Below are 26,680 nucleotides of genomic sequence, written 5' to 3' on the forward strand. Positions count from 1 at the left end.
CCAAGTAATCATTTAGCTGCTTCACTGTGTTTCTTCTTTCTGAAAGTGGACTTGGCTGTTCTGGTGCTAACAGGGTTCTCTCACTATCTATAAACTTGCCTGTTGTGCTGTGTGGCTTCGTGTGCAATCCTTATCCCTTTCAGTAGCCCTCTCTCCCTCTAAGCTGAAGCCCTCTGGTTATAGACGCTTCTTTCTTCCTGGTGTAAAAGGGGCTTCTAAATGCTCTTGCTTTTCCCTCTGTCACTCGATCCTCCTCTTCCTCCTCCTCTTCCTCCTCCTCTTCCTCCTCCTCTTCCTCCTCCTCTTCCTCCTCCTCTTCCTCCTCCTCTTCCTCCTCCTCTTCCTCCTCCCTCTTTCTCTCATTTATTCCCTCTTGTTCCGACTTTGCTGTCGCCTTGCCATCTTGCTATCCCTCTGTCCCCATACCATGTGATTAAAAATGTAGTTCTGGGAAGAGTTTCCAGTTTGCTGTTAGCACTTGATCATTCCTAGTCATCTTTGTTTCCTCGCGCAAATTCAATTAAACTTGGCACAGTTTAATCTGGAGTGTGTACATTTGCTGAGGTATTCTGTACTGCTAAGTTCTCTTTCAGAAATCTAGCATAGTTTTTGGTTTACCTTGGCTGGAAAATCTTAATGTTGAGTAGCCGTGCGTCGTGACATCAATCTAAATTTAAGCAGGAGGTTTCAAATTAGCCTTTTGACTTAACTTTTTGTGTTAATGTTCTGCTTATTTTTGTGCTTTTATGGAAAGGTTTATATGCTTTTGCACTTCTAATTTTTTTTTCCTTGTTTCTCCATTCCCCTTCACCCCATCTTGCCCACTAGGTTCACATCTCACCTCATGATGGAAATTTATTGCACATGAAACATACCAGCAATGAGGTTGCCATAACGTACTAGCTGAGAGAAAAACCAAATCAACAGATACGCTTGGTGTGCCAAATTGGATTCTTGAAAATAAAATTTTGTTAATGCTCTCAAGACAAAATGAATAAGCCATGGAGAGAACTTTTTCCCCCACTTGGGAAGGGTAAAATAAGTTATGAAGATGCTGCTGCCAACTAGTGCCCACTTTTAGTTTGTTTGACATTTGATTGTTTATTATGATGATGGAGGTGGTAGAATGGTCACCGAAAGACGTGTTAGCCTGGCTCACCGAACACGGCATGCAGGAGTACACTGATGCGTTTCAGAATAAGCTGGATGGCCAAGGCCTATTAAAACTGTCTCAAGAAGATTTCCAAAGACCGCCTCTGTCTCTTGTTGCATCAGACAATGGCCAGCAACTGCTGGAAAAGATAGAAACATTGAAGATGGAACATCACATTGAAGTGCATAAAAATGGTCACGCCAATGGTCATCTTAACATGTGTTCTGTAAATGCTGGCAGTGAGAATGACGTCCACAATAAAACCAAAAGAACTGGTTTGGCAAATGGTTATCGAAAAGAAATGGTTCAAATCCCCATGCCAGAACTGGAGCAACTTCGATTCTCTCTGGAATGGTGGAAGACTGGTGTGGCTTTCCTTTATGCACTTTCCTGTTTTCTACTTACCACAGTGATGATCTCAGTTGTCCATGAACGTGTGCCTCCCAAGGAGGAGCAGCCTCCTCTACCGGACAAATTTTTTGACTATTTTAACAGGGTGGAATGGGCCTTCTCCATCTGTGAAATTAATGGCATGATACTTGTAGGATTATGGCTGGTTCAGTGGGTGCTAATGAAATACAAGTAAGTAAAATTTGCAATACCTTTGTTTTCCTTTTTGACGTCTGATGTAACTTCAAATAAGTGAATTACTAAGACGAGATCAGTTCTTGTGTATTTTAGCTTGTAGTTATTCTTCCATAACACAGCAAGTCAGACAATCAAATTACGTTGGGGTTGCATCATTTTTAAGACAAGGAATCATTATTCTGTAACATTGGAAAAACTGCTGCTTTCAAAGCAAAAATCAGTTTGCTTGTGCTATAATGGATTAAACCAATTGAATTTAGTCATCGGAGGGAATAATAGTGAGAATTAAAATGTATAAGGAATGAATAAACCAAATTTAATTTGGAATGTTGTGTTTTATAAGTAATTGTAATATTGTCATATTTCAATTTGACTGCTGAACGTCTTTTCAGTAAATGGTCCCATATATTTTGGCTTATTGCAACATAACAGCAGTGCAGTGATCGACACTCATAACTGCTTTGTAAAGTTGAATATTGGTGAGAGAAAGCAATCATTTTCAGAAGTTACCGGCCATGTGTATATAGGCATGCTCAAGGTTTTCATCTAGTTGACAAGATTGAGCTCATAATATGCCCTGGATGATGCTAGCCATGTGTTTTCTATATTCGTTCTCATTTATGGCAATTACAGTCTAATGTTGCAGTTAGTGTGGGCCATTCTAAAGCTAGAACTTTTACTTCAGCATTATCATTTCATTTCAGGAGAGGAGAGTGTAAAATTTATGCTCACAACAAAATAGATAGTATTGAATAAGGTGGAAATTAATTGGCACTGTTTTGGTTCTAATAAAGCTGGATGAATTTTTGCTTATGAAATGTCCTGAAAGCGCATGAATAAATATGAGGAGTTCTAGTGCCACCCTTTACTGAGACCGTGCAATGAACCATTTTGACCAACCATGGCTAACTGTGAAAGTTAAGGAGAGTAGTATGTTGAAAAGTACATAAAGAAGCCAAAGTCAATGATGGCCATTAAAACTGGGGTAAATTCAGAATCGAGCAAAGGAGGACTTAAAAAGAAAAGAAAATAAATTACAAGGGCAAACCAGCAAAGAATGTAAAAATTGATAAGAACTTTGGCATCTCTTTTGATCTATTTAAAGTGAACGTAGGCCCCTTAGCAAATGAATCTGGGAAGACCATTTTGGAGAAAAAGGAAATTCAGAGAAGTTAAACAGATGTTGCATCAGTCTTTGTAGTAGAACACTCCATTAGTACTAAAGAATACAGGGAAGTAATTAAGTACCATCACTAAAGTTGGATTTAAACAAATGGGGCTAAAGACCGACAATCCCTGGCCCTGGTGCTTGCATCCTAGGATTTTAAAAGAGCTAACGGCAGAGATAGTGGGTGCATTGGTTGTAATTTTTCAAAAACCATTGAATTCTGGAGAAGTACTAGATGATTGGAAACTGCTCATGTGACATGCCACTTCAAAAAGAGGGGGGCAAAAACCATGTAACTATAGGTTGATTTGCCTCATGTATATTTGGGAAAGTGCTGGAATCAATTATTAAGGAAGTAATAATAGAATATTTGGAAAATCATAATCTAATCGTGCAGGCACTGTCTGGCTTCCTGAAAGGAAAATCAGGTCTGACTAATAGTATTTTCACAGAGTTTTCAACCAGAATGGATAGAGGGAAACCAGTGTGACGCATTTGGACTTCCAGAAGGCATTCAACAAGGTAGCTTAGAAAAGGTCAAGTCATACAATAAAATCTTCTGGTGTTGGGGGTGGTTTATTGGCATGACAGTGAATTGGCTCATAGGCAGGAAGAGCTGGGGATCACCGGTTCAATTTCAGTTTGGAAAATGGGATTCCACAGGGATCAGTGCTGTGACCACAACTGTTTGCAATATATATTGAAGACTTTGAGGAAGGATGTGAATGCACTGTAACCAAATTTGCAGACAATACAAAAATAGATGGAATGGCACGTTGTGCGAGGGATATAAATAGTTTAGAGATACATTGAGAATTAGGTGAGCAAAAAGTTTGCAAATGTGGGAAAATTTGAAGTTATTAAATTAACAGAATACTATTTAAAAGGATGAAAACTGCAGAAAGCTGCAACACACAGGCCTTTGTGCACAAAACACAGAAGGCTGGGACATCGGTGAAGCAGGTAATCAGGAAGGCTAATGGAATGTGAGGGGTGATCTGATTGAAACCTATAGGATTCTTAAGGTGCCTTCATATGGTAAATTCTGACTGGATGCTCCCCCTCCTGGGATTAGAGAACAAAGGGATGCCAACTCAAGTCTGAGATGAGAAATTTCCTGGGCTTGAGAGCCTGTGGAACACCTTGCTGTAGCAAACTGTGGGGGCAGAGTCCTTTTTGTATGTTTAAGGCTGAGCTAGATTCTTGATCAGTCGGGGAATCGAGGGTTATAGGGAAAGGGCAGGAACGCGGATGTGAGAAATGGCAGATTAGACCCGATCTTATTCAATATCAGGGCAGGTTAAAGGGTCCGAATGGGTTTTGAAGATGAATATTGGATTCTAATGCATAGATTGTTTGAGCAGATCTTCCAGATAAGATTCAAGAAGAATTTCAGTTCCTATTCCAACTTTCACTTGGGGCTATTTGCACCTCACTTCAGTTGAGAATTGATGAAAGAGTCAATTTTCAACTCTCATACTTGGGAAAGTAAGTTTTCCTCTAGAATATATTTCTCCTTCCATTTGTAGAGTGTGCAGTCAAAATAGTGTTCCAGTGTATTTGGTAATGATTTGATTGCAAGCAGAAAAGTAGTTTTCCGAATTATCTTTTGGTAAGCAAATATTGCTGTCTGGGAGAGAGAGGGGAGTTCTGAATAAATGTTCAAAATTTGCATTTTATGGCAAGAATGAGAAAGGACATTGTACACAGCCTAATATCCTATTCAGGGTTTCAATTTAATTTCCTTGAATTTTCTATGTGATTTTAAAATGGGCAAAATAAGGATTTTTTTTTTTACATCTCCAGTGAATGAATGCATTCTTGGATGATGATCTGTATTCAGCAGGAAGTCTCCAGTTTTGATTCCTCATTTGTGCTGAATTAATTGCTTTTGAGTTAGAGCTGTATCAAAAAGCTGCCTTTGTCAGGGTAAGGGAGATTCAGTTAGAGATCCTATTTGTGATCATTGTCAAATTATGCTTTGCAAGTCTATCCACAGACTGCTAACAACAGGTTCAAGTTGGTTGTAATGCCTTGTAGACGTAGTCAGTGCATATCTGTGGAGCTGTATCCGATGGTAGGTTTCTCTCTTCAGGGAAAACGTATTTTCTTAATGTTTTTTAAACGTGAGCCTTGGATGGGAGCATCATAAAACCTTTTTTAATGTTTGGAGTGCCTTGAAAATTTAAACAACACTGCCATATTTAATAGTAACTGTAGTATATTAGTTTGAAATATTAACATCTCTTTTTCCTCTCTCATTCGCGCTCTCTCTCTTTTTTCCCTTCCCCTACCCTCTGCCAATTAGATCTATTGTGGGCAGGAGATTCTTCTTCATAGTTGGCACGCTTTATCTGTACAGATGCATTACAATGTATGTAACAACACTTCCAGTGCCTGGCATGCACTTCAGCTGTTCTCCAAAGGTAAGTCTGCTCAATAGAAGGTAACAAACTATCAGTTTTAAAGCCACTAAAGGTGTAGAATTAAGTGTTTTACTGGTAAAAGTAAACAGAAAAGAAAGCACAACATTTTTGTTTTTATTTGATATGTTCTAAAAAAATTTTGTACTGGACCATATGCATTGAAATCTATTCAGCATTACACACAGAAATTAAACTTAGACGCTCTGCAAAGCTTAACTTGTTTTCATTTATTTGTACCACACAATGCGAACCTGCATTGAAGAGAACATAATTGGTTGAATTTATTCACACAAATACCTCATGTCACAGTCGGGTGTAGACAATGGAAATGTTTTACACACATTTTTGTTCATTCGTTGGCTTAACTGGCAAGGACAATACTTTTTTTTCTTTCAAAAGTTGGTAAGCTGCCTTGATCTGCTGCAGTCAGTGTGGTACAGGTACATTATCAAAGCTATTTAAGTAGGATATTCCTGGCTTTGAACAGGCAACAGTGAAGTAACACAACTATGTGACTGAATCGAAGTGGCATGCGCTTTGGGAAGAGAATTGCAGGCAGTGGTATTTCCATGCACTTGCTATCTCCATCCTTCAAGCTGGCAGAAGTTGCGGGCTTGAAAGCCTTGGTGAGTTGACTACAATTCCTCATGTAAGTGCATGTAATCATGTTGTGTCAGCACTGGAGGGAGTAAATGCTTAACTGGTGGATGTGGTGTCAATGAAGTAGGTTGCTTCAATCTTTAGCGTTCCAAGCTTCTTGACTGTTGTCGCTACATCCATTCAGGCAATTTGAGGTTATTCCATAACATTCATGATTTGTGATTTTGGAGAGACTTTTGGGGAATTAGGAGATTAATTTCTTCAGGGTTCCCAGCCCCTCGCCTACTGTTATAACCATTCTAGAAACAAAAACCTGCAGACGCTGGAATCCAAGGTCGATGAACAGGACGCTGGAAGAACACGCCGAGCCAGGCAGCAGCTAGAGGGAAGGAGAAGTCAATGCTTCGGTATTACTCTTCAGGGCTGGATGTGAGGTAGGGGGAGCTGCGGATAAAGGAGCGGGAGGGCAGCAGAATGGTGGTGATAGGTGGACACTGGTAGTAGATACAACCTGTTGCTCAATGGGAGGAATGAATCCAGTTGGTAACTGGAAGGCAGGGTCAGTAGGAGGAATAGAAGGGCGGAAGTGGGGCTGAAAATGGAGCCGGTGGATAGGTGGGAATATTATTTGAAACTAGAGAGCTCAATGTTGGTGGTCTGGGCAATAGGGTGCCCAGGCGGAAGATGAGATGTTCCTGAAATTTGCATTCTGAATCACTGCGAAACTGGAGGCGGCCTCGGATGGACATGTCAGAGGGGGAGTGGTGGGGGCAGTAGTTGAAATGGTCAATGACTGGAAGATTGGGTTGGCCGTTATGGACTCGGTGAAGGTGCTCAGCAAAATGGTCACCTAGCCAACTATTCTCCTTGGTGTAGTTAAGCTTCTGGTTGGAGGTAACCCTCAGGGTAGGTGGAATTCAGCAATGACAATGCTGTTGAATGTGATGGCACAGTGTTTAGAATTCTCCATATTGGAAACACTATTTTATAGGCCAAAATGATTTATATCAATGTTCAACCTCACCATCTACCTTTCTAGAGAGTTTGCTCTTGATTCCTATTGACTTCAACTTTACTACAGCTGTTTGATTTAGTACTCAATCAAGTGCTTTTTTGATGCCACTTTCTCCTCTTCTTGGCATTCAGATCTTTTCCGTGGCTATTTTGCACTTTGGGCTGGTCTAAGGACCAAGGCTTTAATGAGATCTGGAGTGTAGTACCATTAAACAGGTTATTACTGAATAAGTGCTGCTTGAAAACAATGGCAGTGATGCCTTTAATCATTTTGCTGATGGAAGAGGGAGATCAATTGGGTAATAGTGATAATGGAATAACAAAGTGTGGAGCTGGATGAACACAGCAGGCCAAGCAGCATCTCAGGAGCACAAAAGCTGACATTTCGGGCCTAGACCCTTCACCAGAGAGGGGGATGGGGAGAGGGAACTGGAATAAATAGGGAGAGAGGGGCAGGTGGACCGAAGATGGAGAGAACAGAAGATAGATAGAGAGGAGAGTATAGGTGGGGAGGTAGGGAGGGGATAGGTCAGTCCAAGGAAGATGGACAGGCCAAGGAGGCGGGATAAGGTGGTAGGTAGGAAATGGAGGTGCGGCTTGAGGTGGGAGGAAGGGATGGGTGAGGAAGAACAGGTTAGGGAAGCAGAGACAGGCTGGGCTGGTTTTGGGATGCAGTGGGGGGTAGGGGATGAGCTGGGCTGGTTTTGGGATGCAGTGGGGGGAGGGGATGAGCTGGGCTGGTTTTGTGATGCAGTGGGGGGCAATTGGGTAATAGTTTGTCAGTGCAGCTTTTTGTAGACCCGGTAACTGGCCACATTTGTCCAAAATAGATCTGTTTAGGCACTTCACTATTCCTCAGATTATTAAACTTTTGAGTTCAGGGACTTGAACATTGTTAAAGATATAGGTTATCAGTTTGTACATTCAGACCAATTAATGATGGTGCTTGTTGAATGGGAACAGAGAAGTATTTTAAAAAGGAAATTTTTTTCGAGGTGTGGACGTGACTAATGAAGCCAGTGTTTACAGCTCTTGAGAAATTAGATGTGACATACTGTAGTACGTCGTGGTAATCCACAGTGCTGTTGAGTGGAAGAATTAAGCTTTCCTACATTGCAATTGATGATTATTAGATTTTTCTAATTAGAGGAGAAATTGAAGCGTTTCACCTTCTGATAAGGCTGCTTCCTGGGATCAATTCATTACCTGTAGCCTGCTAATATACTTGCAACGCACTGACAAAGCTGTAGAATTAGAATAAACCCTCCAAAACTTTGTAGCTTCAGTAAAATTTAGACGTTTAGAATATGGATTGAGTACAACATCAAAAGATCAAAAGCAAAGCTAGCTAAAAGAAATTGATTTGAAGAAATTAGATTGAAGTAGATGGTCCCATTCTAGAACAAATTAATAGGTTTATCTTTTAGAACAAATGATAATGCAAAATAGCAGATCTGTTTGAAGAAGGATAGAGATGGAGGATGTGCTATCAAAACTCAATTGTGTAAGAAAAAAAGAACTCCTAAGATGATACACTTTGTCCACTTTTCTGTGTAGCGCGGAAACCTGAACAGTAAAAATCTGCGAAAGAAAATAGAGGCCTTTTGTAATGTGAATGTTAATATGCATATTAAAATCACGTAGAAAAAAAATCAGATAAACTAAAAGGTACATGATATTGCAAGAGCAAACACAAATCTTAAATAACATCTAGAAAAGAAAAATTCATTTTCATTATTTGATCAAAGCTGAAAATCTACACAAAGCTCAATCAGGTGAAGTGAGGGCTGTGGAAAGAGAAATAGACCTAGGTTAGCTAGACGACAGATGTTAAGTAGTTGGAGGTTTAAGAATGGTGCAGTAAAGTCATGCATGGCATATTGTGACAGCAATTTACAAGCAGGAAAATTTATAAGATGCAGCCTTTATTACTCTGTGCTCTCGGCTAGCCCTGCTGAGGGTTGGTTTAGCTCATTTGGCTGGTTTGGGATGCAGAAGTATATGCCAATAGCATGGGTTCAATTTCCACACCAGCTGAGGTTACCTGAAGGATTCTCCTTGTCACTGTCTTCCCTTCGCTTGAGGTGCAGTGACCCTCAGGTTAAACCACCATCGGTAATCTCTCTGTTTATGAGAGAGCAGCAGAATGGTCTGATAAGATTATAAGTGACTATACTTGCATTCTGCCTGAAAATCATGCAAATGTTACTCCTGTTTCATTTCAGAATTTTATTGGTCCTGTCTACAGTAATATGAAAAATTGCCAGCTATACTCTGTACGCAAATAGCAGAAGACGTTCAACCCAGTCAATTACTGTCATCAATCTACTCTTAGTCAGTTAAACGATTGATGAAGTCTTCATGAGTGCTATTAAACAGCACTTGCTTAGTCATAACCTTCCTCACTGATGCTCATTGTTTGCTACAGCGCCATTCATCTCCTGACCTCCTTACAGCCTTAGTTCAAAGGTAGACAAAAGAGCTGAACTCCAGAGCTGGGGTGAGAGTGACTGCTCCTGACATCAAGGCCACATTTGCAAAAATGAAACAGCAAAGTTCTCCTGCAATGTGGGAGTTCATGAGAATCGGGGAGGAAAAAGCTCCCACTGATTGGAGTCAAACCTAGTACAAAGCAAGATTTTTGAGCTTGTTGGAGGCTATTCATCTCTATTCCAGGATATCTCTGCAGGAGTCCCTCAGGATAATGCCTTGGCTCAACTATCAAGATCCTAGAACTCCATCCTGAACAGTGTTATGGTGTCCCCACACCAAATGATCTGCAGCTGGCCGCCACCTTGAGGGCAGCTGGGAAGAGCAATAAATACTGTCCCAGCCAGTAATGCCCATTAGCTTTGAATGAATTAATAAAAACAGTTTTTTTCGAATTGAATGCTTGTAAGTTTTTTCCACTGCCAGACTCCACAATGAGAAAAATGTGAGTTACTGAAAAATTTTGCAAATTCCAGTCGGGCAGAGAGCTGCCAACTTGCGAACTTGTACAAAGGGCAGAGCTGGATAAGTTATACACTCCGTTTTAGATTACCAAACAGCTTGTTCTAGCAGGAGCCCAGTGCAAGTTCATAACTCTAAAAATAGAATTTCTGGGGAGAGAAACAGTTCATGTTTCAGGTCTGTGATCTTGTGTTAACCTGAACTGTTAACTTCTGTTTTTTTCACTGCTGCTAGATGTATTCAATTTCCAGTATTTGCTTTTTGTAAAAGTGTAATCTGTATAAAACTCTTATTTTTTTAAAAATTAAGCCCGTTAGTATGGCAGAATATACTCTTAGTCTGGTTAAAGTTCAAGATTTATCTTGGTCAGTTGGAAGATGCGTGAAGAGTTCTGAATTTCATTGCTTGGCATCATATATTCACAAAGAAGTTTTGTGAGCATTAGAAATTCTGAGATGTGATGGATATCCATGAGTGGGCAGCTGAGGATCTGAGTGATCAGGCTGGTTGCGACCTGTTGCAACAGGGGGGATAACCTGGGGAGGTTTAAGATGCAGCTTTTGCAAATATCAAACAGATATTGCTGACTGTTATCACACTGTATTACCTGCCTTGGACCCAGTGTTGTGGACAACCTTACGGGTAGTAAATATACAGAGATAATGGGAACTGCAGATGCTGGAGAATCCAAGATAACAAAGTGTGGGGCTGGATGAACACAGCAGGCCAAGCAGCATGTCGCTAAGATGCTGCTTTGCCTGCTGTGTTCATCTAGCCCCACACTTTGTTATCTTGGGTAGTAAATATGCAGATAGTCAAGTTCAAGATTGGCTGGAACAGTTGTCTTGAAATAAAGGTGTCTGGAAATACGTGATCAGATTTTATTGTCAACTTCAATTTCCTACCTTTTGTAAGTCATTAATCTGCTACTACTTCTTTAAAAATATTCAAAGCCTCTGCCTTCACTGCTGGCTGGGAAGTTGAAGGTAATATTAAATTAAGAGACTTGTTGGAAAATGTAGTAACAGTTCAAAATCTTATACTATTTCCTCATTGCTGATAAATATAAACAAGTCAAAATATTTGTCAGTCATTTTTATTGCCTGTTTCTACTGAGCTGTATCACTCCATAGCTCTTTGCTGTACATTTCATTAGAACGCATTGTAAGAAATAGAAGCAAGAGTCAGCCATTCGGCCCCTCAAGCCTGTACCAGTCCTTAACTCACTGTTTCTAAAATCTCCCTTTTTTCTGAAAAAGGAATTTGCACAGTGGTCTAGCCTCAATAGCTCCGTAGAGCACAAAATTACAGACATTCACCACCTACTGGAGAAGAAGTTGCTGCCTATTCTAGTTTTAAATGAGTGTCCCCTTACTCTGTAACTGTGTCCTGTAGTTTGAGATTCCCCCACTGGCGGCAATCACTTGCCTGTGGTTTCGCCCTGGCATTGAGCCCTGGGGAGTCCTATGATGTTTCCAGAAGTCTGGAAAAGCAACTCTTCACAACTATTTCTTTCATTCAAGCAATTTCGAATCCATGCAACTTTTGGTTCCTTTTTATCCCATGGGCTTTAGCACTGCCAAAAGTCCATTACATAAACACTTCAAATGCCTTTTACAAGGCTGGTAATATACCGCATCATCCACCTCGACTCTGACTCTCTCTGCTACCACATGAAAAATCTCAATCCAGTTCGTTTAAAGATGATCAGCCTCCAATCTGTGATTTCCCGTAATGAATCCACAGTTGTCATGTGACTTTTAAAAGCTTTCTTACCATCCAGATTAAATTGCTTTGAAGTGGCTAGAATTCCAATATTGAGCTCCAGAAAACACCATCTGATTCAAACTATTAGCTCTTTCTCTTTCCACTGATGCTGCCAAAATTGTTGAATTTTTCCAGCACTTTGCTGTTTTCCTGGCTTTGATCCTTCTACAAGTGACTGTTTATCAACCTAAAAGTTACTTTTACTTTTTCATTCCTGCTCCATCCTCTTTCTGTGAGAAGCAAATTAAGCATATGCGCACCACGCAGGTTATTCAAGAATTCTTTCTCCCAATGGCAATTAATCCTTAAAACATTAATATTAATAAATATTATCCCAGCCAGCATCAGAGTCTTTGTATACCAGCCTTAGTTTTCTCTTCTTTCTTTGCCTCCCGTTCAAGGCTTTTTACTTTCCCAAGGGTGTGAAGATGCCAAAAGGAACCAATTATGCTCTTACTCACCATCACTATTCCTGGAGTCAGCACAAAAGTTAAAGATTTTGAGATGCACCCAGAATTGCCCAATTTACTTGTCTTTCAGAACCAGTTTGACAATGCATTGAACAGGTTTCTGTACTTAATAAGAATTACTAATTTTTTTTACAAATAAATAGATTCTTGCTACACATAAACAATTATTAATTGTCTTCGTCAAAGTCTCTGTTAAAACTAACCCCATTATGAATGCCCTTGACACAGACAAGGAACAATGATGTTAGTATTATAGGCAGAGGGAACGATTGTAAAGCAGGTCCATATTTCCCTGTTTCATAAGACTTGCTGAGATGATTGTTGTACTGATCAGAATGCGGTTTCTCAATCTCCTTTCTCGGAATGCTTTCCCTTGTTTGCAGGAGGTTCGTGTTAACTGGTTAGGACATTATAATGGTCACTAATTTATTAAAAGACACAGCTTGTGGCAACTACTAAAGAAAATGTTTTTAAGGCTTTGTGTTCTTGCCATTTAAAGAAAACGTGCAGCCCCTGAGCTTGCAGAGATCTGTCGGTTTTGCCCCATCTTGGTTCACAGCCCAGAGCTATTCAGCAATGTGGGAGCCAATCTCTCGGTAGTTTTCAGGCCAAAAACTTTGTCATTGATATTCAGCGACTAATCCAGAGACAAATCAGCTATTTGAATCTCCCTCTGTATGTTGCCATTGGTTCCAGCTGGTCTGTAAATCTTCTCACTGTGGCTTAAATGAGCAACTACGTAAACAGTATTTATAATGAGTCTTGGTTACTTTATAAAATAAATCCTTCAGTACTTAATTTTAAAAGCAGTTTTTTATCACCTTTTAGTCCACAATCAAAACTATAGAAAATTTAAAAGACAGGCTTCACAAGCGATCCATTGCATGTAATTTAAGAGATTGACTGTTAAAGTATTATTTACAGGTTTTAATCAGTTATTTCTACACTCAGAATTTTCAGGGTATTATTTCTCTGCTGCTGTTAAATAGTTGATGCAGAGTATTTCTTGGAATAAAACTGTATCTGTGAAGTGATGAGCAGTAGTGAATTGCTTTGATTAATTCAGACTGAGGCACCAGGCAGGCAAGGGGTGAAGTTGCATGGAATCCTGTGTCATCTACATGTCTGCCTGTGTGCTTTGTGTTCAGCTGTTTTGTGGCTGCTTAGACTGCTGGAGTTCAACTTGCAGCTGTCATTTAGAATTGTGACTACAGTGCATTTTACTTGCTTTCAAGTATTGCCACAACAGGTTAAATTTGATCACTATCTTTGCATAGGAGTTTGCACTGGAAAAAATGAATTGACTCAATAAGAAATTAACCTAAATAAGCAGAAAACATTAGTTCATTTCAGTTCTCTATCCTAGACGTTAGCCATAAACAGGCACAGATGAAGTAAACTTTTTTAATGCACTTGCATTTCCTTTTTCCATGTGTAAACAAATGATTTGAGTGGTCCTACATTACAGGAGGAAGAGAAATTTTGGGTTAAGTATGGGTTTGGTATCGTTAGTTTAGTGCTTGTGTACCCAGAGGCATGCAGGTTTTGTTGCAGAATGCCAATGTGATAGGAATTCCTGAGAATTCATCTGGAGCAGAATGATTTTTGAGCTTACAGTGGATGTAGACTCGAAGAAGTTTATAACAGAGACTTTTCATCTTGTCTGTCAGCTGAGAAGCAGCTACCTGGCAAATGCACTTTTTCAGTAAACTATGATGTATGTTATGACACTTAAGTGCATATCAATGCATTTACTGATGGGCTTAATGTATAGGGGAATAATTCAGTGTATGAACAAATTTTCTATTTGCTGTCTTGATTCACGTATTTGCGTAAATTTGTGTTGCTTACTCATCCCTCTATAAATGTGCACTATATTTACCATTGTGTCTTCAATAGAGAGTTGTTTCGGTTGTAAGATTTGCAAGATCATGGATATATTTCTAGCCCATGGCTTCGTTAAACAAGATTGTAAGTTTTAAAGGGAAAATTCTTTAGTGATTTTTAACGTACGTCTGTTTAATCATTTGAAGTGCATTTGCTGCTGCTGTTGAGAAACATACTAGCTTTAGATATATCCGCAAACAGCAGTGGGGTTAGTGATTTGTTTTTGGTTAAAGGGCTTCAGCAGTCTAAGCAGCCACAAAACAGCTGAACACAAAGCACACAGGCAGACATGTAGATGACTTAGGATTCCATGCAACTTCAGCCTTTGCCTGCCTGGTGCCTCAGTCTGAATTAATCAAAGCAACTTACTACTGCTCATCACTTCACAGATACAGTTTTATTCCAAGAAATAGTCTGCATCAACTATTTAACTACAGCAGAGAAATAATACCCTGAAAATTCTGGAGAAGCTCAGCAGGTCTGGCAGCATCAGTGGAGAGAAAGCAGAGTTATCATTTCAAAAACTTCAACTCTGCTTTCTCTCCACATATGCTGTCAGACCTGCTGAGCTTCTCCAGCAAGTTTTTTTGTTTCAGATTTTCAGCATCAGCAGTTTTAAAGTTAAAGATAGATCAGGCAGGACATTAACGCCTTATCTTAAAGGTGGCAGTGTTAACGATGCAGCACTCCTTCAGCACTGAACTAATATGTCAGCATAGGATACGTGTTCAAATGGACTTCAACGTATTGTTTTCGGAATCCAGATATTAGCTAAAGGATGAGAAAGTACTTACTGTTCTGTAAAATATTTTTATTTAGTTTAATTTTCAGGATATAGCTGACAAAGCACGGATTCCACTGACTACCGTTAAGGAACAAATGGGCAAGGTTAAAGATGCACTTTCGTATGAAACAAAACTTTTGACCCATCAAAGTTGTGTCCACATTAACAAATATGGAAAATCAGGATATTGTGTATGTTATATTAACCAGAAAATACTGTGCTGATGCGCAGCGCATTTAAGTCATGAAAAAGATGGTCTTCATAGAAGTTGACTGTTTAGAAGCTAGCTCAAATTGGTACACCATCAGACTTGGTGAAAGAAAACAATTGGAAAGGCTGCTGGTGTTAAAAGCACTGAATGGCAAGAACCAACAGCAAAAAATGGCTTCGTCTTTGCCTGTATTAAGATAAACACTTAACATTGTTCAGTAGCAGTGTTTAAATAGAGGTATGAAGTAGGAAGGTAAATTTGGGTGTTATCAGCATGCATTCAGAAACTGGAGTTCTTGTGATGCACTGGTTAGTGTTCCTGTCTGAGCGAGGCGACTTGAGTTCTGCTCTGGAGATGTGCAACAACATATCTAAACAATTTGATTTTAAAACCTTTTATGAACCTACTATATTTACTTGATTGTTGGACATTGAACAACCTTCATGGTACTAAATATTAGCTTGTGGACCTGCTCCAAAGCAGGGCCAACCATATACTTCTGCCCAGTGCAAATTTTTAAAAGCATCAATATATTTGAAAGAAAAACAGTAAATGCTGGAGAAACTCAGCAGATCTGGCAGCATCTGTAAAGAGAAAAATAACAATTCGAGTCCCTAACTTTGTCAGAATTGCTCTAAAAAGGGCCACTGGACTCCAAATATTTACCCTGTTTTTCTCTTTTGCACATACTGTTGGATGGCTGAGTTTCACAAGCACTTAGTGTTTTTGTTTTGGAGTTCCAGTTTCCACAGATTTGTTTTTATCCTTCATTTGGAAGGAATGTGATTACCATTATCATTTAGATTCCTAGAAAGCGATAATAAGGTATGATGAGATTGAGCACAAGAAATGAGCATCCTTTAGAGCAAGTGCCATAATAGAGATGAAGTAATGCTGAGAACATTGGTTTCTTTCAAATTTCTACATTGATTTCATGCTAAGGGTGCATTTCCTCATTGCCAGGCCCCTGTTGCCTGAAAACTTGGGTATTGGCTGCTTTGCGTACTAATTTTTCATGCTTGTGCAGCTTGTTATGCAGTTTTAGAGAGTGTCAAGAGTCATTGGAACAGGTTTCCTTTCCTGGAGAGCATGAGGCAACATCAATGATCATCGTTCTTACCCTACAGTCACTTTATGAATTGTCCAATTCATGGAAGTCAGTTTTTGGTGGGAGGATTTAAACTTGGTCTTTTGAGCAGTTACTAAATCAGAGGTCTACTTATTCCTCTATTCATGCACCATGCAAATGAGAACATTGTGAGGAACACTTCTTACACGTTCTATTCTGTGGTGAGAAATGTTATGACCAAGGTAAAGGCTTTAATCTCACCAAAATGATTTGTCCAAACCTGAAGTGATGAGACAGAATGTTACAAAGATATGATCAGACCTGTCAGTTCAATTCTCCTTCTGATTGTGTTTTTATTTCCTGTGGCTGTGGCTTTTAAAAGCTGCAAATTTATTTAATTATTAATGTCTGCAATTTGATACCATAGTACAAGAGGTACATAGTTTGAAATAGTTTGGATGTTTTGGATCACAGTGCATCTGAAAAATATCTTTTTAAAATATGTAGAAAATACAATAGCATTGTGCTATCTTGATCTTTCCCATGTTGCAGTCTACAAGTTGGGGAGAGGACAAAGGAATTCATTTGATTTATTCCAGCAAAATTCATAGCATGCATTTCACCAGTTACTGAGGAAAATGTTATCAACCTGTATGCAAGGAAAATGCCTTTGGAGGTGGGACTGTGTGTATATGGCTTCATGCTGACGTAATTTGTTAAGATAATGATGTGGAGTACTTAGTGCTGGAGAAGGATTGAATTAAGCCAGACAGCATTGATTAGCAACTGTAGCCGACCACTTCTTTATGCAGCCCGAATGCTTTATCATCATCTTGGAGAATGCCCCCTAACTTTCCAAATGTCTTTCATTAAAGCAAAATTATTGTGCCCAGCGCAGTGAAAATAGTTTGTGGTTCAAAGCAGCACGAACCACGTTGTTTCACATTTTTGTGTGATATTTCATTAGCCCAAGTAATTTTATTTCGGTTTGATTTAAAACATTGTTTTTCTTTCTCATTTTGCAGCTGTTTGGCGATATGGAAGCACAGTTTAGGAGAATTATGAAGATGATAGCTGGAGGTGGGCTGTCAATCACAGGGGCGCACACCATGTGTGGAGACTACCTGTACAGTGGCCACACTGTTATGTTAACACTCACCTACCTATTTATCAAAGAGTGTAAGTTCCTCTTTTTCAAAACAAAATTATGTTGACAATTTTCTTCTAAAACTTTGACCACTTTGTACATCAAGGTACAGTTCACTGATCCTTCATGCCAAACTGAGGGACAACTAAGCAGTGGCTATAAGGTGCTGATGGTTCCAGAGAACCATAGAGTGAAGTGATTCTGATGTTTGCTTATAAACAGAATTACGTCTGAGGTATGTTGGAATGAGGGAGTTGTATGTTCTGCATCTAGTGATGAGTGAGAGCATTCTTTTAATGGTGTAGTTCGGATTCAGTGCAAATTTTACCTCAAAGTGCTTGTGACAGTAGAAAATCAAAGAGCTTTGTGGAGTGCAAAGACGTTTATGCTAGTATTGATTTGTTCTTGTCATTACTTTTTCTCCCATTGAACAAGTGTAGCGTATCCAAATATGGAACAGGCAATCACTGGCATGCTAATGCTACAAAATCTATCATGTGCCTTAAGTTCCATTATTGGGGAAATAAGTGATTTTCTATTACATCACCCCAAATGTTCCATTTACTTTGGTTTATCCTGAATCTTGTAACTTCGGACTATTGCAAATTTAGCTCATCCACCACCAGTAATGTAGATTGTGTTGAGTTCCACATGCATGACATTCCAACTAAATGTGTAGGCTGCCCAAAAGGTTGCTGATTTGAATGCAAATTGGATTGAGGAGCCTGTTTTTATTTCTCTCTAGTATTACCCTGGGTTTTTGCCATTCCTAACATTTCTAATGTGTGTTTTCCTCTTACTAGTTTTTATCTCTGTGCACTTACGGAAACAGCTATGCTTCATTTCTGTCAAGAGCTCATTCTCAAATATTTGTGGTATGCTAACATTTCCTGGATGTTACTGGATATTTTCCAGTACCAACAGCACTTTAATGTGACTGTAGTTGTTAAAAAAAAACCCTTGAACTTTTTTTTTTCTTTTTTTCTTTTATTGTCTTTGCTTTCATTGAAATGCTAATTCAATTCTTGCATGTTCCTTTTTATGAAGCCATAATTATTTTAGTAATATTGCCATCAGTGTAGTTGTTCTCTATTTCTCTCTTTTAAGAAACCTGATTTAAAACTCTTTAGCAGAATTCGAAACACTTACCATTTATGCTCATATAAAAATCAATCTTTTTAGACTTTTTTAAAAAGATTAAAATTGTGGGGTTGACTATTACACGGATGCTACTTCTGAAGGGCCGCATGCCGCAGTCCAAACTACCATATCATTAGCAGAAGCCCACTTGACCTCTAAACAAATAAAGAAGCAAAACAATGAATTACGGTAATTACTGCATAAAGACAGTAGAAACAAAAATGAATTAGTAGGCTATCACTTATACATAGAAGTAGAAATATAATATGACTTTAAATTACAATTACATGGTACATCTGAAATTAAATGTGTCAAATACCAATATTCATTGAAATCGTGCAAAATCAGACTGTTCAATATCTTCACCAAATAAAGCTTTATAATCATCGGGATGAATGATATCCTTGTATTGATTCCCTTTATCTTCGCTGTCCATAATTTGAGGTAGCACATTGTGCATTGCTGCTGCTTCCTCTGCCATCCCATAGATAATCGTCCTCTGTACCATCCAATGCATTTGAAATTCCACATTTCTTGAATGGTTTGTAAATAGCATCATTACATTAATATTATTGAGGTTTCATTTTTAGATTCTGGTCCAGCTGTCTTAGAAGTTATGCAAATTTTCCTTTATTTTCATTTTTTTAAATGGAAATACAGGTAAGGAAATGTACCAAATAAGTGAAAAAAACTAAATAATTCAGCACTCCCAGTGGCTCTGAATAATACACAAATTGATGCAATATAGGTGCACATAACTGTCATAGATCCCAGCTTTGATCCTGTAGTGCTTGGAATGCTTCATTCAAAAGGGACCATAACAGGGACCAGAGAGGAGGAACATGCAATTATAGACTTCACTCAAATGATGAGTGCTGTTGGAGAAACCATGTATGGATATTGTGGTTGGAGGGCAGTGTTTGAATTGTTTCATCTATTTAACCTATTCAGCATTTGTTCTCAAGGAATCCATAGAGTGAGTCTTTTAACCAAGAGATCGAAATGATAAACTCTGTCTTATTCTGCACTGTTTCTGTCCCTCTCCTGTTCCTGCTGTTCTTTCTCTTATTTATTATGGCTTTCTTGCTGACCCTTTTGACACTGTCATTCTTATCATCCCTATCATTTTGCCTTTCTTAGTTCCTCTATTAATATTCCATTTCTTCTCTTAAACCAGTAATCAAAGCCAATCAGTTATGCTCTTCCCTCTATTGCTGTACTGTTGCCATGGCAGAAGCAAATGTTGCTGTGGTGATCGCAGATGAGGGATTTTCTATTAAGAATGATTTATTGTAGACTTTAAGTGTCTTGGAGCATTTTACTAGTTATTTATAATATGGTAAACCAGAGCCATAAATATTTTCAATTCTCAATGTTTTTACATCAGATGTCTCCAAGTACTTCAAGCAATTAAGTACTTAGAATGCAGTCTCTGTCCTACAACTGTAAAATGCATAAACAAGGCAATTAATAGCCAGTTGAGATTAATGAATAAAAAACATTAATGTCATGGAATTTTTTAAATGTGCACCTGTTTAATAGAAGAACTGCATCTCCAACAGTGTCTTAACCATAGATTGACTTCAAATCCTCGTTAAATGCTTGAACTTGAGTGAATGGAGCAATATGAACTGAACCAAGCTTGATGTCAACGATGAGCAGGTGGTGAAGGGTTATGAAGTGTTGGGATATGTGAGAAAGGACTCCACTGCATATGCAAACTGCAGAAGGAGCTGAAGTGACTGTGGAGTGGCACTAAGAGAGCCAAACTTTAGAGGTGGTATTTTTTGGATGTTTTAGAAATCAGGATGAACAGCTTTATTACAAATCCACTGTGGAGGAAGTGTGAGAAAAGTCTTACGTAATTGTGTAACTAATGAAAAAGATTTTGGGAAGAGCTGGGAAGAATTAATAAGTTTGGTCTAATTACTGGACCAGTCAAGCCATTGGAAGCAAGAAAGTAACATGTATATTGTATCTATTTAGGCTGCTACAACTGCACACACGGAGGGGAAGTGGGAGAGTGAGAGCCAGCAAGAAGAGAGTATGGCCTGGAGGGATGTGAATAGCAGTGGAGAGTCCAGAAATTGTACCTATTTAGTGTACAATACACTATATTGTATCTTGAAAGATCATTTCATTTTCCCTACCAATAATGTACATAAAAGTCAGCCTTATGATGTAAATGTACTGAGAGCCAGTGGGAAAATGTTGGTGCATTTATGCTGCTGTGAACAATTGATGATCATTACAAATTGGCAGTTTACATTTGAAATGACCTGGAACACTACTGGAGGTGTTGTCACAAGGTGTTGAGAAATATACTGTTGTAAGAGCGAGAAGTAAAAAGGTATCGGTGATACCTGGTGATGTTTCGATATATATATATATAGATGTATATATAGATATATACACCACACAATAATTATTCACATTATCAACAGATGTTTTTCACATAAAAGTCTTCATGTTTTATGAATCTATAGCTCAACCTGATGTAATGCATGCAATTCTATCACTTTATTTGGTAATTACATTTCTTCATGTTTTATATTTAAATGCAAAGCACTCACAGGTATTTGGCTTCTGGGGCATCATTTATTTCAATTGCTCCACTGTGAGTGCTGCTCCTTAGGCTGCCTGAACGCTTAAGTTCTGGAATTCTTTTCTGAAATCTTTATACCATATTTTCCTCTCTTCAGGCTCCTTAAAACCTACCAGCTTGGACCTAGGCTTTACTTATCTGTCTTAATAGTTCTTTCTGTAATTCTGTGATGCATTTTGTTTTATAATGCTTCCAGAGATGCTTTTTGGGAAATTTTTATAACATCAAAGGCACTGTGTATTGTAAAATCAGTTCATAAGTTTTAGACTACTGAATTTTAGGAAATAATTGTTCTATTTTCATTCTTTCAGATTCTCCAAAGCGATGGTGGTGGTATCACTGGTCTTGCTGGATTCTCAGTATTGTTGGGGTTTTCTGCATTCTTCTCGCACATGACCACTACACTGTGGATGTAGTAGTGGCATATTATATCACTACACGTCTTTTTTGGTGGTATCATACTATGGCCAACCAAGAAGTAAGTTCCTCCTTATGAAGTCAATATATTTTGTTAAGAGTTTGTTGTTAACACATTTAATTTAAAAACTCTTGCATCTATATAACAAAAGTCCTCTTTGAAATGTGTGTCTCTGGTTTAATTGATGCTTAATCTGGCTCTACCCCAACTCTGGCTAAATTGGTTTATTTACATCTTTGTGAGAATCTGTGGTGTAGTCTGTGTTATTTATGCTGTATACTGTAAGCTGTAAACTGGACCAGAAGTGGGAAAGCCCTAGTTTGGACCTTGCAATATAAATGCAGTACATCATCTGTAAGATGACACCTGTTCTAACAAAGAACCCTTTAATTTAAAGAAAACTCATATCCACCAATAACATGCATGATCACTCACCTTAGCTCCCACAGTGGGAAATTTGACTTTTAATGTGTGCTGACTCTTCCACATGCTGCTACAACTGCACACACGGAGGGGAAGTGGGAGAGTGAGAGCCAGAGAGAAGAGAGTATGGCCTGGAGGGATGTGAATAGCAGTGGAGAGTCCAGAATAGAGCGGCATCCAGTCCAGGAGCAGGTGAGCCTGCTCTCCCTGTAGTCTACTGTATCATTTAGAGCAGTGATTCACAATTAAGATGGCATTTGCCTTTCAACCTCCCTTATGAATAACCTAATTTCTAGTGTGTTATGTGACTACATACAGTAAGATGTTTCTGGTGGAAAATGCAAACACGCAGCTGTTTGAAGTTGTCAGAATTTGAAGGTAGTGTTTGGAGCAAAGTGAAAATGTCATGAATTGCTTAACTGGCTGAACCTGTTTACGTTGATCTAATGAGTGAATGCATGTTTGAGGATTCTCTATTGTCCATTTAGTTTTCTTCCTAATTAACTGCTTATGTTGGACTTACAAACATATGTGGTTAATTTTTTTTTCAATGTTGTATTAAGGCTCCCAGTTCCCTTGTAGACGAAGTACAAGTTCCTGTTTGTTTTTTGCTATCTTCTCACCTTTCTGGGAGAAAAAAAGAACTCTTTCACTGAGTTGGAATGCTACTCCTTTTAACTATATAAAATAGGTATCGCTACATTTCTTCATCTCTGCATGATGGCTTGGTTATGACTGAGAATGCAGCTGATGTGAGGCACAGCAGATTCTTTTGGAAAATTTAAAAAGACGACAAGTGTATTGACCTACTCCATGAAGATTTGAATGTTTCCTTGTCTAAAGGCTTGGGACGTTGGTTCATTGTTGCCAAATAATTACTGATTTCAGTTATTAAATATTGGACTTGGGCAATTGGATTCTCCTTTATGTCTGATCTTTTGTTAACTCTCAACTCTGCTGCTGCCGGTTGACACATGCTGGGAGGCAGATCTGGAAGTATTATCGCTTGAATTCCTCATCAAATTGGCCACTCTTCACCTTTCAGCATGGAGAGGAACAAACAGGAACCCTTTACTTTCCTGGCACAAACAATAGATTAAATGCTGCGGTTATAAATTTTGCATAGACAGAGGGACCTGGAATTCAGATGCATTTGTCTTTGAAGGTACTGCACGTACTGAGTGGATTGGAGTAGCATCTAAGGCCTTTATAAATAGAGGCAACGAGGAAAAAGAAGGGGAATTTTTACTCCACCTTTATCACAACTAGAATATTGATTCCTGTCAAACTATTAGGAAGGATGTGAACGTTCCCGAAAAGCTGCAGAGACATTTACAACCACCAAATTAGGTTGAGAAAATCAGGGCAAAGGGGACTGATAAATTTGTACAAGGTTGACATGTTTAACCAAATTAGACAAAACAAGTTGTTCCATTAGCAAGTGATACAGGGCAAGGGAACTCGGATTTTACACTATGGGCAGGAAGGAAATGAGAGAGAACTTTTTTTTGAGACTGAGTGGTAATGGCCTTAAACACACTTCCTACTAGGAGACTAAAATTTCAAAATGACATTGGGAGTGGAAGTTTGTGAGAAATAATCTTGCAGGACTACAGATATTGAACAATGGAATTCTGCTGTCTGGATTGCTGTACAGAGGGCTGGCATGCTGGTCTAATTACTTCCTCTGGTATAATAACTGCCTAAGACTATTGCATTTGAACATCTGTAGGTAATCTTTTTATAAGTACACTGGACCTTCTGTTTTTGTCAGTAGGCCCCTGTTGCATTTTTCCACCGCGTTATGCTCCCCAGCTGTGGGCAATGGAGATCCACATAATTGGGAGATCCAAAAATTTTGATCCTGCGTGTAATTGTATATCTAACATTGCATTTGTTTAGGAATGAAGGGAAAGACAGTTAGTAAATAAGATCTGAACTTTGATTCTGTAGATAGTAATTGAAATGTACCCTACTCTGAATTTAAGCACAAATATTCTGGCAGACGATTGGGAAGATGATTAACAGAGTGTAAATTATTTAAAGTTCTGGTCTGTTGTCAAGAGAATCAAAAGCTTTCTGCCACAAGATTATAAACTCCTTGCCCAATACAAGATAATTTTATTGAAATGTGATAATGGGAACTGCAGATGCTGTAGAATACAAGAGAACAAAGTGTGGAGCTGGATGAACGCAGCAGCCCAAGAAGCATCTCAGGAGCACAAAAGCTGACGTTTTGGGCCTAGACCCTTCATCAGAGAGAAGGGCCAAGGCCCGGAACGTCAGCTTTTGTGCTCCTGAGATGCTGCTTGGCCTGTTGTGTTCATCCAGCTCCACACTTTGTTATCCTAATTTTATTGAAATGCTGCATTCTCTTCATATGTATTACTCCCAATGTTTAATGTATTTTCTTTTCATAAATTGTTCCCACAAGTATGATCTAATTACAATATTTAAATTATTTTCTTTTTCAGGTACTAAAGGAACCTTCCAAGACTAATTTTCTATCCCAAGTGTGGTGGTATAAGTTCTTTCGGTTTTTGGAAAGCAATGTTCAAGGCATTGTACCTCGCACATACGATTTGCCACTTTCCTGGTCATCGATATCACAGTTCTTTGGGAGAAAAGTTAAATACAGCAGATTAGTAACTGATACATAACACTAGATAATTTAAGGGACTGTGCAAAGTGCTGAAAAATCCTGTTGAGCTGATGCCATAGTGAGTTTTCTGCTAAGTCATGTCCTGCAACATTCACTTTTACTGAAGTGTTCCAATTAACTGGTCAGCACTGTGATCTTTCCAAAGGACTCTGGAGAACAAAAACGATTGACATGCACTGTATAATCTTTCTTTGTTAATTGTCTTTTTGTCTTTGGTAAATGCCATAAACACAAAATCACGTTTAATTGTATTTGATATTAACTGCATCAGTGGCAATTGTGTCCTGTCTGCTAGTGTTTTCTTTCGCACATGTCTGCAAAGATGTCTGAGATAAATTGTATTTTTTTTCCAATCAGAAATTCATCTTTAATAATCCTTGCCCCAAAGACTGGGCTTAAAAGCCATTTTCTTAGAAACGTTTAGATATTTAAAAAAAAAACTTGATGAATATAAAGATTAGGTTCTGTTTGCAAACAAATTCTTGTGCATTTTGGAACAATGTGGCAAAAGGAACTTAAGTGCAAAAATGTTTTGTAGTAATCATTCTTGTTATTTATGTTAAATGAATGTGGCAGTGCAAAAAAAATCTACACAAGTTTTTCAAGTATTTACAATGAGATCTGCATGGAATGGTGGACTCCAACACAAACATTATAGCAAGAATGAAATCAGCACTGGGTGGAAATTTTGACTGATATTGTTTGTTTTCTAGTGCCTTTTCTTGTCCTGATTGTATGGTCAGTAGGTGGTCTCAAAACATAGTATATGAAAACTCAAAAAGCTTATATGTATATTACCTTGAGTATTGAGTTAATAATTAACTGTTGCAGAATTGCAAAATGTAAGCTCAACAGTGAGCATTCAGTTTTGTAGTTAATGTTTGTGCACACTCTGTCTTGAATAATTTGAGATATTGGGTGCAAAATAAAAGAAAACGGTAATATTCAATTTACTAACTATGGGCATGTCCTGTTAGATATATAACTGTACAGGTAAATTATTTTATTATATAAATGGGAAGTACAACACAGCAAATCTAACGGTTGTATTTCAACTTCCTTTTTACAGATTTTGCATTTTTCTTAAATATCAAGTCATAACATGAAGGCAAAAAAATTGAATTTATGTGCAGAGGTTTAAGTACTAGCAAAGTATTCATGCTCCTCTGACCCATTAGTTGGTAAATCAGCTACAAAGATACTCTATTTCTATAAATTTTATTATATTTGTGCAAAATAATGCATGTAGTCTCTCCCAAATCAGAAGTCAAGTGAAAATGAAGTCTCTATTTGCCAACGTGAGAAATAGTTTTTTATTGCAAATTATATGATCTCCATTCTGTATTTTATGTGAAAGAAAGTTCTTTTCTGTAGTTTTGTGTATACACAAGGTGATATTTGTATTGTAAAACAATTATGGTGAAGGATAATAAAAAGCTTTAAATGTAAGCATTTTCTTTTGCTTTTATTTACATCATCTTTGGGAAACATTTCAAAATGCTCTTCTGGATGATTCTTCAATCAAGATCTTCTCAATGAATTCCTCTTGCCTTGCTATTAGTCCATTGAATTTTCCTGACTTAGCCTTATTCTCGCATGACCTTCAATGAGGGAAGGATGAAGTAAACAGACCAGACTCTGATCAAAAACATTTTTTTGTGTTGACTCATTTCAGTAACTATTAATCTTATCCAACAACGTTTTTTTTTGCTCCTCCCACCTTCTGTCGGAAGTTTAGCAGTTTGGATTCCCTCAGCAAGCGTCAGCCTACCTATTGCAGAGCTGTTTTACTGGATTTATAGAGTCTTTCTCTCTTGCTCAGTGGTTTTGCACTTTTTTTTTTGAAGTGAGAAGATTGAGGGTACTATGATGGTGTCGTAGTGACAAAGGTCTTTTGGGTGAGATGTTAAACTGATGTACCATCTTCTCCACAGACATAAGAGATGGACCATTTTGTACAAGAGCCTGCATGTAACCCCATCTGTATGAGTAAATATTTGTCCCTCGATTGCTATCGCATTGCTATTTGTGGTAACTTGCTATGCGCAAGTAGCTGCCCCTTTCTGGTATTGCAATAATGCCACCCCTTCAAAATACCATGAAAGCCATTGTGTAAATCAAACTATTTCTTAGTTCATGTAATCATTTACATGTAACTTCTTGTAGTGCACACAAGCCAAGCCATGTTCCTTTATT

The 26,680-nt window shown here is 38.4% G+C and overlaps 1 protein-coding gene across 10 annotated transcripts in view; it reads left to right on the forward strand.

Annotated features, from left to right (window-relative positions):
* Positions 1-25,903, forward strand: part of sgms1b (sphingomyelin synthase 1b) — a 158,173-nt gene extending 132,270 nt beyond the window's left edge. For all 10 annotated transcript variants that reach the window (XM_059653146.1, XM_048551312.2, XM_059653145.1 and 7 more), the window contains 5 exons: positions 829-1,735; positions 5,218-5,335; positions 17,115-17,268; positions 21,293-21,459; positions 24,297-25,903. In XM_059653146.1, coding sequence (XP_059509129.1) covers positions 1,107-1,735; positions 5,218-5,335; positions 17,115-17,268; positions 21,293-21,459; positions 24,297-24,482 — 1,254 coding nt within the window. In that variant the 5' untranslated portion in view covers positions 829-1,106 and the 3' untranslated portion in view covers positions 24,483-25,903. The remainder of the gene's footprint in view (positions 1-828; positions 1,736-5,217; positions 5,336-17,114; positions 17,269-21,292; positions 21,460-24,296) is intronic.
* Positions 25,904-26,680: the final 777 nt, after the last annotated feature.

This window comes from Stegostoma tigrinum, chromosome 20, assembly GCF_030684315.1.
Source record: "Stegostoma tigrinum isolate sSteTig4 chromosome 20, sSteTig4.hap1, whole genome shotgun sequence".
NCBI lineage: Eukaryota > Metazoa > Chordata > Chondrichthyes > Orectolobiformes > Stegostomatidae > Stegostoma > Stegostoma tigrinum.